The sequence below is a fragment of the Cololabis saira genome, chromosome 10 (genome assembly GCF_033807715.1).
Source record: "Cololabis saira isolate AMF1-May2022 chromosome 10, fColSai1.1, whole genome shotgun sequence".
Taxonomy (NCBI): Eukaryota; Metazoa; Chordata; class Actinopteri; order Beloniformes; family Belonidae; genus Cololabis; species Cololabis saira.
Genome location: NC_084596.1, coordinates 1,764,502 through 1,777,549, shown reverse-complemented (window position 1 = coordinate 1,777,549; position 13,048 = coordinate 1,764,502). Strand labels below are relative to the sequence as shown.

The window sequence follows — 13,048 nt, the reverse complement described above, 5'->3', positions numbered from 1 at the left end:
AAATCGGCAAATGCATTCTAGAAAACTAAAAAATGTCAAACTGCTGCATCTGCTGCACATCTGCTTTGTGGAATAACGATGGATTTGTAGAAGAAATATATTATGGGATATGCTGCGATTCATGGCAATTATTTATGCCTTCCTTTTTAGTAAATTAACATCTCGTTTTTTTGCGTTGGAAACCTCTCTCGGGCCGCACATTTGACACCCCTGGGTTAGCGTATCAGGGCCATGGAGGAGAAAAAATATTTGAGAGGAGGAAGATTTTATTTGTTTTTTTTTAATTGTGCACTTCAAGAAAAAAGTTGTAATACATTTTGACTTTTTTCTCGAAATTGTAATTCAACATTCTCGAGATTTCAACTTTTTTCTCAACATTGACTTTTTTCTTGAAATTGTATTTCAACATTAATCTCGACTTTTATCTCGACATTTCGACTACATTTTACTCGAAGTGCATAAAGCCCTGATTCTCTTTCCTACATTTTAGATATTTTCCAGTTGCTCAAACTGAAAGTTTACGCTGCCACTCAGTGGAAGTATCCCACCGTGAACTGGTTCTCTTACCTTCTGGTTCTGGTTCTGGTTCTGGTTCTCTTACCTTCTGGTTCTGGTTCTGGTTCTCTTACCTTCTGGTTCTGGTTCTGGACCAGGTTCTGGTTCTGGTTCTCTTACCTTCTGGTTCTGGTTCTGGTTCTCTTACCTTCTGGTTCTGGTTCTGGTTCTCTTACCTTCTGGTTCTGGTTCTGGACCAGGTTCTGGTTCTGGTTCTCTTACCTTCTGGTTCTGGTTCTGGTTCTCTTACCTTCTGGTTCTGGTTCTGGACCAGGTTCTGGTTCTGGTTCTCTTACCTTCTGGTTCTGGTTCTGGACCAGGTTCTGGTTCTGGTTCTCTTACCTTCTGGTTCTAGATCTTCTGGATCTTCTGGAGCAGCAGCTGCTTGTTCGTGGCGGCCGGAGGCGACGACGGCGTCTCTCTCTTTCAGCCCTGCATCGGAGGGAGGTTTAGAAATACAGCAGAGACTCGTCTGAACGGGTCTAGTTTGGTGTAAACGGGTCTAGTTGTGCACCACAACTTGTGGTAAAAGGTTTGGGTTTCCTTTGCCGGCTCAGATTTTGCTGTAATAAACAACCTAACGCAGTATTTGTACTTCGTTCCTGCTCCTTCATTCAGGCCTCGGATCTGTTCGGTTCACACATTTAAAACCCAAACACAGAAACTTCTCACCGAACTGGAGACTTTTATCCTGTTGGGACTCCGAGTTTCAGAGATTTGGAAGAGGAAAGTTGGAATTTACTTCCCAAACCTTCCCTTCAGGCACCGACCAATCAGAGCGGAGTAAAGCTGGATCTGACCAGCATGCAGAGTCGGTATAACATGTTCTTTATTGGGGGTTGGTGGTCTCTAGATCAGGGATCACCAACCCACAGCTCACTAGCGCCGCCCTAGTGGCTCCTGGAGCTTCTTCAGAAATGTTTGAAAATGGAAATAGAAGGGGGAGGAATATATTTTTGGTTTCTGTAGGACAAACATGACACAAACATTCTTAACGTTTCCAATGCTGTAAAAATGTGTAGAATAAATATTAAATTTCAACATTTCTGTTATTGAAGTTTGCATCAGAGCCTGCAACGCGTGTTTCTACCAGCAGGGGGCGCCAGGCAGGAGCTGCTGGAAACAAACCGGCCAAAGGGAAACAGAAAAATAACTGAGGAGAAAAAGAGGATTCAACGTTTCTTGGAGCGAATCATTAATGTTTGCTCTGTAGTGAGAAGTTGTCCAATAACAAAAAGAGTAATATGGAAAGACATTTCCAGGGACAGAAATGCTACATTTGCAGCAGAGTTCCCAGTTGGGAGTGAGAGAAAAAGTGTGATTGCATTATTTCTGGAGAAATTAGAGGAGTGCAAAAATAGATTTAAGAAGTGGATTGCATCTTCAAACTCCACTACTGCTGCAGGTTTTGTTGCAACCGGGGAGATAAAGCGTGGAAAACCGTTTGCAGAGTTCAAAAACAAAACTGAGATAATCCAGACTCTCTGCACTAAGACAGTGAAGGAAAAGGCCGTTAACCCGTCGCTGCATGGAGGCCCTCCCTCGCCCCCTCCAGCCCATAGTCGGTGCACACTCACTCCAAAATTTACAAATCTTGTACAAACCAAAGGTCTATTACGGTGGTTCTCAAATGGGGGTACGCGAGATTTTAAAATATACATATATCTAAAAAGTAGCATCCATGCAAAAATCCTTTAAAAATAAATATTTCATAAATAATTGAGGAAAATATAAGTCTAAATTCATAAAATGAATTTTATCTTCAGGAGTAGGCTATTCAACTTATTATCCTAAAACCGCAGAGTATCCCCCACACCAGGATGGTTCCACCTTTCGCTTACTTTGTCACTTCCAGCCGGCCGGAAGTGACAAAGTAAGCGAAACTAACATGGTTTACATATCGCATTTTGTTAATTAATAAAAGTTTAAGATGCTTGGTAGTTTTCAGTTGGTTAATGATTCATTGGACAGAGTTTGTACATGTTAATCTCTGCTAGAGATGTTTTTTACTACTACAGATTTTTTGCCAGTGTTGCACACTGATAATGTTTGTCACATTATTTGTTTTTAACCTCCGTTTATACTTGTTTACATCATTAGGTTTCTAGGATTGGCCTGAAATGTTTTTCATTTGAATCTCTAAATGAGGACTTTGCATTTCAGATGGAACTTCTAAGCCTCCTATAATTTAATGTGATTGTTTTGTTTTGCTGATATAATGCACAGATGTGTCATTAATAAAGGAGCTTATGGTTAATATTTTGGTTGCTTATTTACAACATCAAACTGGCTACTATGGACTGAAATGTTTAATATAATATTCAAATAAGGAAATCTCGGTGGAAAGTGGTGCTTTGTCATTATGGCGTGTTTTATTAAAAGTAGGTCAATATCAATTTCATTAAGTTTGTACAATGCATGGTTTCAAAATGAACTTGCATTTAGAATATTTCTTTATCTGAATATTATATTTAACATTCACAATGACTAAATCTGGAGACAATTCATACATAATTCATGTGTAAACTAGACAGATGTTCTCCTGCTCATTCCTGAGCACAAATGTATTATATATACATAAATGTTCGTCTTTGAGTGCAAAATACATTTTGAAAACCCCCAAATTTTCCGCCTGCGCGCTTTGTGTGCACACGCAGTGCGGCCCCCTGAATAATCTAGTTGAAGACCCCTGACCTAACCTGTCAAATGCCACCTGGCTTCACCTGTCAATCACCTGCTTCACCTGTCAATCACCTGGACCGACGATGGAGTCGTGGTTGAAGCGTAGCAGCAATATTTTTGTTTAATAAATCAGTTACTGATGGCAAAGTGCTCTGTTTTAGGTCTTTTTTTTACAACCAGAAGTGTTTTGTGCTGGTTAGGGTGGTAAATATCAGCTGGTATATATCTGGTTAGGGTGGTATATCAGCTGGTATATATCTGGTTAGGGTGGTAAATATCAGCTGGTATATATCTGGTTAGGGTGGTATATATCTGGTTAGGGGGAACTTGGCTGAAAAAATATTTCACAGGGGGAAACATCACTGAAAAAAGGTTGAGGACCACTGGTGAATTAGATCCAATCCAGTGAAGTATTTAGTCCAAAATACATGATTATACCAGTAAATATCCACAAACAGCCTCTTCATCTGGACCGTGGTCGGAGAAGAACACGTTATTACACGTCTGTAACTCCGTCCTGCACGTTTTCAGACGGGAGAGCGCGATGCTAAAATGGAGCGTACGCTCTCCTTTGATTGACAAGTCATCCGGCCAATCAGGAGCTTCCTGTCCCCTCATAGCGAACGAGCGTCTGTGTTGGGGCGGGACGAGCACGTCCGGCTTTTTGTCATGAGAGAAACCTGGGCAACTGCAGCATTCGCCCAGAAGATGGTGCAGTTGTAGAGCAAATGAAATGCTGAACACAACGATATATGTACGTGGTATCTTCAACGGTTCAAAAGTTATGCCCATGGGACATAATTGTTATAATAAAACTCTTTGTAAGACATAATCTTACAAAAACATGTGTAAAATACTCATTTTCTTTTGGTATTGTTATCAAATTTGAACTTGCACTAGATGAGGCTAAAGGCCGTGTCTCAGTGTGTTTTCAAACCAATAAGTCACAGATTCATCTCCAACATCTGATTACAAAACTAATATCCGGCTGAAATAAAAACCTTCTATTTCAGTGTGTTCAAACTGAGATTACTGAATTATAGTAGTAGTTACAGAGATTCTGACAGTTGGGGGAGAAAGATTGTTACCTGAGGTAACAACTAGCATCTTAGGAAGGGACTAGATGGTGTTGCGATGGCTTCCAGTGCAACTGTGAGAAACCTTGGTGTTATTTTCGATCAGGATTTGTCGTTTAAACCATATGTCAATCAGGTTTGTAAAATAGCCTTTTTCCATCTCCGTAATATTGCAAAAATTAGGAAAATCCTCCGCAGAGTGATGCAGAAAAACTAGTTCATGTGTTTGTATCTTCTAGACTAGATTACTGTAATGTGTTGTTAGCAGGATGTCCAAGTAATTTGCTGAATAGGCTCCAGCTGATCCAGAATGCAGCAGCACGAGTACTGACAGGAATCAGCAGGAGAGACCACGTCTCTCCAATGTTAGCGTCGCTCCATTGGTTACCCGTAAAATTCAGAATCCAATCTAAAATTTTATTACTTGCGTATAAAGCCCAAAACGGCTTAGCTCCGCATTATTTGCAAGACCTGATAGTGCCTTATGTTCCTGGCAGAGCTCTCCGCTCCCAGAGTGCAGGTTTACTCGTAGTTCCTAGAGTATCTAAATGTAGATTTGGAGGGCGGGCGTTCTGCTATCAGGCACCATTACTATGGAACCAACTTCCAATCTGGGTTAAGGAGGCTGACACCACCTCCACCTTTAAAACTAAACTTAAAACCTTTCTGTTTAGTAAAGCCTATAGTTAGTGTTTAGTAAACCTCTAGCTGGTGTTGGTAAATCTCTAGGTAGTGTAAACTCTAGTGTGTCAGAGTCGCTCCTGTGGTTTCTTGTGCTGGCCCCCCCTTCTCCTCCCTTTTCTCTCTTTTGTCCATGTTGCAGCATCCTTTGCCGGACACCGGAACCTGCAGCGTGGAAGTGAGAGGGGCAGGGTAACAGCCCGGGCAGGCGGGGGAGAAGGTTTGTCCGTCAACACTCCTCTCCCTGGCCCTGCCCCTTCTCAAACCTTTCCCTGACCCTGCACCCCAACCTGGGACTTGCTGATTGGGCCGGAGCTTCGGGAGCTGCTGCTGGCCTGCGGTCCCCCCCCCTGGTCATCCCGTTGCTGCTTCCACCTGCCTGCTGTGCTGTTGCCGTCCCTGACCCCCAGTCTGGCCCTCGGCAGGAGGGTCCCCCCTTATGAGCCTGGTCCTGCTCAAGGTTTCTTCCCTCCTAAAGGTGAGTTTTTCTTGCCACTGTTTGGCTTAAGGTTTTTCTCCCACTAGGGGAGTTTTTACCTGCCATTGTTTATGTAATAACTGCTCGGGGGTCATGTTCTGGGTATGGGTCTCTGGAAAGCGTCTAGAGACAACTCTGTTGTATTAGACGCTAAATAAATAAAATTGAATTGAATTGAAAAGAGACCAGAACCATCCATGAACTTCAAACGGTTCAAAAACAGCTTTACATTTACTTTGGGTAGAACTTGGATAGGCGTTTTGGGCGACTTTTACAGCAGGTTAAAATGGCAGGTAACATCACTGATCAGCCAATCAAGGACATAAATTCAGCGCCAGCAAACTCAATTATTGTACTGAGTCATGTGATGTGATCGATATTGAGCAGACTTTTATGCAGGTATGTTAACTCTTATGTATTTGTAGCCAACTTAGTCATTTTGATAGTAGCTAATATAACTAATATACAAACATGCAGCACATGTGTCTTCATTCTAATCTGATACAAGACTTTTCATTTTTTGCGGCTCCAGACATATTAGTTTTTTGTGTTTTTGGTCCAATATGGCTGTAAAACATGTTGTGTTGCCGCCCGCTGTGCCAGTGTCTACAGAAGTGGTCTTGGTTCTGGTCTGGAGATGGAAACCCACCACTCTGGGCCCCTGAGCAAGGCACTCAACCCTGAAGTGGCCATGTCTCCTAGTCCAACTAGCGATGGGTTAAAAGAACAGTTTCAGTGTGTTTTTGTAAGATCTTTACCGACTAATAAAAATTATTATTGATCCAATGATCAGGAAGTTATTGAATAAGAAGAAAATTGATTTGGGTTTGTGACAGTTAGCGGCAGCGGCTAACTGAGTTTCATCAACACTCGTCACATTTACACATTTACACACAAAACTGCTCCTTCAAAGACCAGAAAACTTTATTGGCAAAAACAAAAACAGTCAAATCCAACTCAAATCTGATTCATATTGAAACATTTATGTTAAAACGGCAGAAATGTCGACTACTTAACTCTTAGACATAGATGGAACTAGAATCTGCTAATGGACCCGTTCTGACGTTTCTGACAGAAGTTCTGGAGACAAAAACTAAAGTCTACAAACAGCTAGAAAAGCTAGAAAACAAACACATCTAGAAACAAACCGCGGTCCCGTTGGCCGTTTTCAAAACTAGGGCAATAAAAACGTTGACACACTTCGCACAAAGGCTAACGCTAACCACTGAAACCTAGCGGGCTACCTAACTAGCTAATCAAGCCAATCACATCGTCTGAAATCTGTCAATTCTGGTTTTAGCCAGTGATTTCTTTCTGAACCTAAATCAGCTGATGGACTTGAGGTTCAAACTGTTGAAAATGGGATTTGATCTGATCAGGGCGGCAACGATTCGTCAACGCTGTCGACAAAAATCCATAATCAAAATTGTCGACAATGAATTCCATTATGGACAATTGTCTCCAGACGTGTTTTTCCAACGGAGTGAGGCGTCTCTCTTCAGTACGATCTCTGCCGAGAGTCGCGCAGCACGATAGTAATAAAACTAGTGATGCACCGATTGTTCGGTAACCGAAATTGTTCGGCCGAAAATGGCAAAAAAACACTTTGTGTTCGGTGGAATATGTGGGAAAAAACCAAACAATTAATAACGTTGTTGTAAAATAAGGAAATAGACTGGCCGCTCCGTAACGGTTGCACCACAAACATAAATCGTTGGCCAACCAAAAACTAACCCCATAAGAATTTTACCAACATTCACCAGGAGGTGGAACCAAAACAACATAATGCTGGAAATTAAAATATGTTCAGTTTTTTATGTTCAATAAATATTTTCTACCTTGTAATTTTGTAAAAGATTTTTTTCTTTTAAAAGCCTAAATCAAATGTATTTGATTTATGCAATGGTGAAAAAATTGGCAAAATAAATGAAAAACTGTGAAGAACCATGTTCGGTATTCGGCCAAGTGTTTATTATTATTTTCGGTTTCGGCCAAAAATTTTCATTTCGGTGCATCACTAAATAAAACCTCAAAGGTTTGGGAGCATTTTAGCCTTGATACGGCGATTAAAAACATGACTTTGCAAAGGTTTGCAAAGCCGACGTTGCTTTTCCCGGGAGCACGTCGGTAATGCATTTGGAGATAAATCACGTCGGAGTGTTGAACGAAACGGACTCGCCTTGGTGAGATATTGAGCCTAATTTTCATTTGTTAAATTAATTTGTTTCATTCGTTAACTTTGTTTGGGATGGAGAAGGATTCCAGTGGGAACGGAGTCCCGTTGGAACTTCGTCTGGGATCTAAATTCCTCTGGAAGGAAACTTTCCTGACCCCTTAATTTACTTCCAGTGGGAATTGAGGGATTACCAGGGATCTGAGGGATTACCAGGGATCTGAGGGATTACCTGGAATCTGGAGGGATTACCAGGGATCTGAGGGATTACCAGGGATCTGAGGGATTACCTGAGATCTCAGGGATTACCTGGAATCTGGAGGGATTACCTGGGATTACCAGGGATTACCTGGAATCTGGAGGGATTACCAGAGATCTGAGAGATTACCAGGGATTACTTGGGATCTGGAAGGATTACCTGGAATCTGGAGGGATTACCTGGGATTATGGAAGTTACTTCCAGCGGGATTAACATCTTTCTGGAACCAGAGTTTCTAAATCCCCGGTTTCATTTCTTTACAGATTTATCAGCTTTGTTTTTCTTTTTCCTCTCTTTCCCTGGATCTTTCCCTTTCTCCGGGTCCTCGTTCGGAGCTTCCTTTCCCTTCTTCCCCTCCACCTTCTTCTCCTCCTTCTCTCCTCCCTTCTTTCCTTTCTTCTCTCCGCCCTCCTTGCTCTCTTCCTCCTCTTCCTCCTCCTCCTCCTCCTCCTCCTGCCTTTTCTCCTTCTCTTTCCGGAGCGTCTCCAGTTCCTTCTCCGTCTCTTCCCTCTCGATCTTGTCCTCCTCTTCCTTGAGCCGGGAGGCCACTCTGTCCCTGACGCGAGCCGTGAGGTCCCTGGTGAGGTCCCTGGTGAGGTCCCTGGTGAGGTCCTTCCTGCCCAGCTCCTTCCTCTCCTCCTCCTCCCGGGCCAGTAGTTGCCGGACCTCGGCCAGCGCTAGCCGGGCCAGCTTCCGGGCCTCCACCTTCTGGTGGATCATGGTCAGCTGCTGCTTCAGGGCCTCGCGGAGCTTCAGGCCGGCGTCCCTGGTGGGGAACGGCGGCTCTGGGGCGATCAACAGAGAGGTTTGGCGTTGGGCGAAGGTTCACCGTTACCGTGCAAACGCCAGGCTCGTGCAGGTTTAGCTGAACTCAGAACTCACAGCAAACCACGACCTTCCGGTCCACCAGTAGGGCTGCAACGACTCGTCGACAAAAAACGATAATCAAAATTGTCGACAATGAATTCCATTGTGGACAATTGTCCCCAGACGTGTTTTTCCAACGGAGTGAGCCGTCTCTCGATCTCTGCCGAGAGTCGCGCAGCACGATAGCGTCTCTGCCGAGCGGTAGCGGGTAATAAAACTTCAAAAATTTGGGAGCATTTTAGCCTGGATATGGCGAATAAAAAGATGAATTGCAAGGTTTGCAAGTTCTGGAGACAAAAACACAAGTCTACAAACAGCTAGAAAACAAACACTTCTAGAAACAGAAGCGGTTCCGTTGGCCGTTTTCCAAACTAGGGCAATAAAAACGTTGAGACACTTCGCACAAAGGCTAACGCTAACCACTGAAACCTAGCGGGCTACCTAACTAGCTAATCAAGCCAATCACATCGTCTGAAATCTATCAATTCTGGTTTTAGCCAGTGATTTCTTTCTGAACCTAAATCAGCCGATGGACTGGAGGTTCAAACTGTTAAAATGGGATTTGATCTGATCAGGGCTGCAGCGATTCGTCGACGCTGTCGACAAAAATCCATAATCAAAATTGTCGACAATGAATTCCATTGACGACAATTGTCTCCAGACGTGTTTTTCCAACGGAGTGAGGCGTCTCTCTTCAATACAATCTTTGCCGTGCAGCACGATAGTGATAAAACTTCAAAAGTTTGGGAGCATTTTATATTTATTCGATAAGGCGAATAAAAATATGACTTACAAGGTTTGCAAAGCAGACGTTGCTTTTCACGGGAGCACGCCGGTAATGCATTTGAAGAGAAAGCACGTCGGAGTGTTGAACGAAACGGACTCGCCTTGGTAAGATGTTAAGCCTATTTTCATTTGTTTCATTCATTAACTTTGTTATTTATTAGTGTTATTTGAGCCACTCACAGCTACTCTCGTTGCTATAACCTCAATCACATTATTGAGGAGAAAAAGCTTGTGATGACAATGATGGATCTAACTTTCAGTCAGGTGACCTATGAACTGTCAATTATCCATCAAGCTCCACAATGATCATGGTAACATTAAATCAGATAGATTTGTCTGGATATTTCTCTTGCGGGACGGGAGAAGACACTAAATCAATGCTCTCTATTATTGTGCGCCGTGCGGGCATGAATTCTCAGTGCGTCCCTGGAGGGGAACGGCGGCTCTGGGACGATGAACAGAGACGTTTGGCGTTGGGCGAAGGAAGACGCTCAGGTTTCACCGTTACCGTGCAAACGCCAGACATCGTGCAGGTTTAGCTGAACTCAGAACTCAAGGCATCCAATCACAGCAAACCACGACCTTCCGGTCCACCGACACAGCTCAGCCAGCGTTGGGGGTTAAACTTGTTTTGTCACGCAAACGGACTAGAGATGCACCGATCGATCGGTATCGGCCTGTTATACCACGGTCTGTCTGAATACTGGATTCTGATTGGCTGGCAGGTGGAGGTTATCACTTTTAACCTACACTACTAGAAAACAAGTTTGGTCAAATTGCCTGATAACTTTAATATCATTACTGGATCAACTGCCGGGTGGTAACCACGACAACGGAGATTCAGGTGGTAACCACGACAACAGAGATTCAGAGAAGAAGAGCCGGCTACCGCAGGACGGACACATGAGGGATTTTGTCATTTCTTTTGATTTATTTGGTGAAACGTTTATTTATTTGATCGATCGATAATATTTGTAGCTTCATAAAACGGTTTAGGAAACTATCTGTGGACTTTGATTCTTTGAGACAAATGTATTTTCTGTTTGTTACTGTAGCATAGCCGATAGGGCTGCTACGACTCGTCGACGTTGTCGACAAAAATCCATAATCAAAATTGTCAACAATGAATTCCATTGTGGACAATTGTCTCCAGACGTGTTTTTCCAACGGAGTGAGGCGTCTCACTTCAATACAATCTCTGCAGAGAGTTGTCTGCACGATAGTAATAAAACTTCGAAAGTTTGGGAGCATTTTAGCCTCGATACGGAGAATAAAAAGATTACTTACAAGGTTTGCAAAGCCGACGTTGCTTTTCACAGGAGCACGTTGGTAACGCATTTGAAGAGAAAGCACGTTGGATGTTGAACGAAACGGACTTGCCTTGGTGAGATATTAAGCTTATTTATATTTGTTTCATTCATTAACTTTGTTATTTATTAGTGTTATTTGAGCCACTCACGGCTACTCTCATAGCTATAACCTCAATCACATTATTGAGGAGAAAAAGCTTGTGCGCTGATGACAATGATGGATTTGCATCTGACTTTCAGTCAGGTGACCTATGAACTGTCAATTATCCATCAAGCTCCACAATGATCATGTTAACATTAAATCAGATAGATTTGTCTGGACGTTTCTCTTACGGGACGGGAGAAGACACTAAATCGATGCATCTCTATTATTGTGCGCCGTGCGGGCATGAATTCTCAGTGCGTCCCTGGTGGGGAACGGCGGCTCTGGGGCGATCAACAGAGACGTTTGGCGTTGGGCGAAGGAGCGACGCTCAGGTTTCACCGTTACCGTGCAAACGCCAGACATCGTGCAGGTTTAGCTGAACTCAGAACTCAAGGCATCCAATCACAGCAAACCACGACCTTCCGGTCCACCGACACAGCTCAGCCAGCGTTGGGGGTTAAACTTGTTTCGTCACAAAACGGACTAGAGATGCACCGATCGATCGGTATCGGCCTGTTATACCACGGTCTGTCTGAATACTGGATTCTGATTGGCTGGCAGGTGGAGGTTATCACTTTTAACCTACACTACTAGAAAACAAGTTTGGTCAAATTGCCTGATAACTTTAATATCATTACTGGATCAACTGCCAGGTGGTAACCACGGCAACAGAGATTCAGGTGGTAACCACGGCAACAGAGATTCAGAGAAGAAGAGCCGGCTACCGCAGGACGGAGACATGAGGGATTTTCACATTTCTTTTAATTTATTTGGTGAAACGATTATTTATTTGAATGATTAATAATATTTGTAGCTTAATAAAATGGTTTAGGAAACTATCTGTGGACCTTGATTCTTTGAAACAAATGTATTTCCTGTTTGTTACTGCAGTATAGCCGATAGGGCTGCAACGACTCGTCGACGTTGTCGACAAAAATCGATAATCAAAATTGTCAACAATGAATTCCATTGTCGACAATTGTCTCCAGACGTGTTTTTCCAACGGAGTGAGGCGTCTCACTTCAATACAATCTCTGCCGAGAGTCGTGCAGCACGATAGTAATAAAACTTCAAAAGTTTGGGAGAATTTCAGCCTCGATACGGAGAATAAAAACATGTCTTTGCAAAGGTTTGCAAAGGTTTGCAAAGCCGACGTTGCTTTTCACCGGAGCACGTCGGTAATGCATTTGAAGAGAAATCACGTTGGATGTTGAACAAAACGGACTCGCCTTGGTAAGATGTTAAGCCTATTTTCATTTGTTAAATTAATTTAACGCAAACGTACGGACCAACTAATCGTGGTTTCACGTTTTCTTAAACTGAAACCTCCGTCTCAAATAAATCACTGCACGAACAGTTTTAGTGGTTTTAATTCCCCAAACACACACTGGTGAGTAGGTAAGTCACTGCAGAGAACAGTTTCATGGACGATACCTTTCTTAGCTCCTCTCCTGACTCCGTCTCCAGGTTTCTCATCTGACGTCACATAAAGACAACCAAGCGTTACAGGTAAATAAAATAAAATCAATCCTTTTGCATTAATATCCGAGTCATTACAGACAACGACACGGATCAGTCGGTTCAGAGAGTCCATGCAGCAACAAGTCCAAGTTTCAGGTCTCCTCACCCTCTTTGAGAGTGTTGCACACAACTCTGAGTACACGGAGTGAACAGAGAACAAACACGGTCCCGTCAAATGGTTTTTCTGATTATTTAAAAACAAAAAAACTGGGAATGAACGCGTTCATTGAACACGTTCATTTCTGTGAGAACGTCGAACTGAACGCAACATATTTGCAAATAAAAAACGTGAACATGAACTGGAATCTGAACTTGTTCAGATTACGTGGGTTTCAGTTTCACTGTTTAGGTCCAATTATTAAGGAATAATCCTTCTCATTTCACCAGTGGGCGGCACATTTAAAATACTCGACGAGATGACGACTTCACACTACATTACCCACAATGCAGCACACTAGCATAACAACGGCGGCCTGAGCCCGGTGCAGTCTTTACATGACCAGTGGAGAGAGAGA

General features: G+C 43.0%; 1 protein-coding gene across 4 annotated transcripts in view; it reads right to left on the bottom strand.

Moving 5' to 3' along the window:
- asph (aspartate beta-hydroxylase) overlaps positions 1-13,048 on the bottom strand; it is a 65,578-nt gene that overhangs the window by 18,212 nt on the left and 34,318 nt on the right. For all 4 annotated transcript variants that reach the window (XM_061731532.1, XM_061731530.1, XM_061731531.1 and 1 more), the window contains one exon: positions 898-987. In XM_061731532.1, the coding sequence (XP_061587516.1) occupies positions 898-987 (90 nt within the window). The remainder of the gene's footprint in view (positions 1-897; positions 988-13,048) is intronic.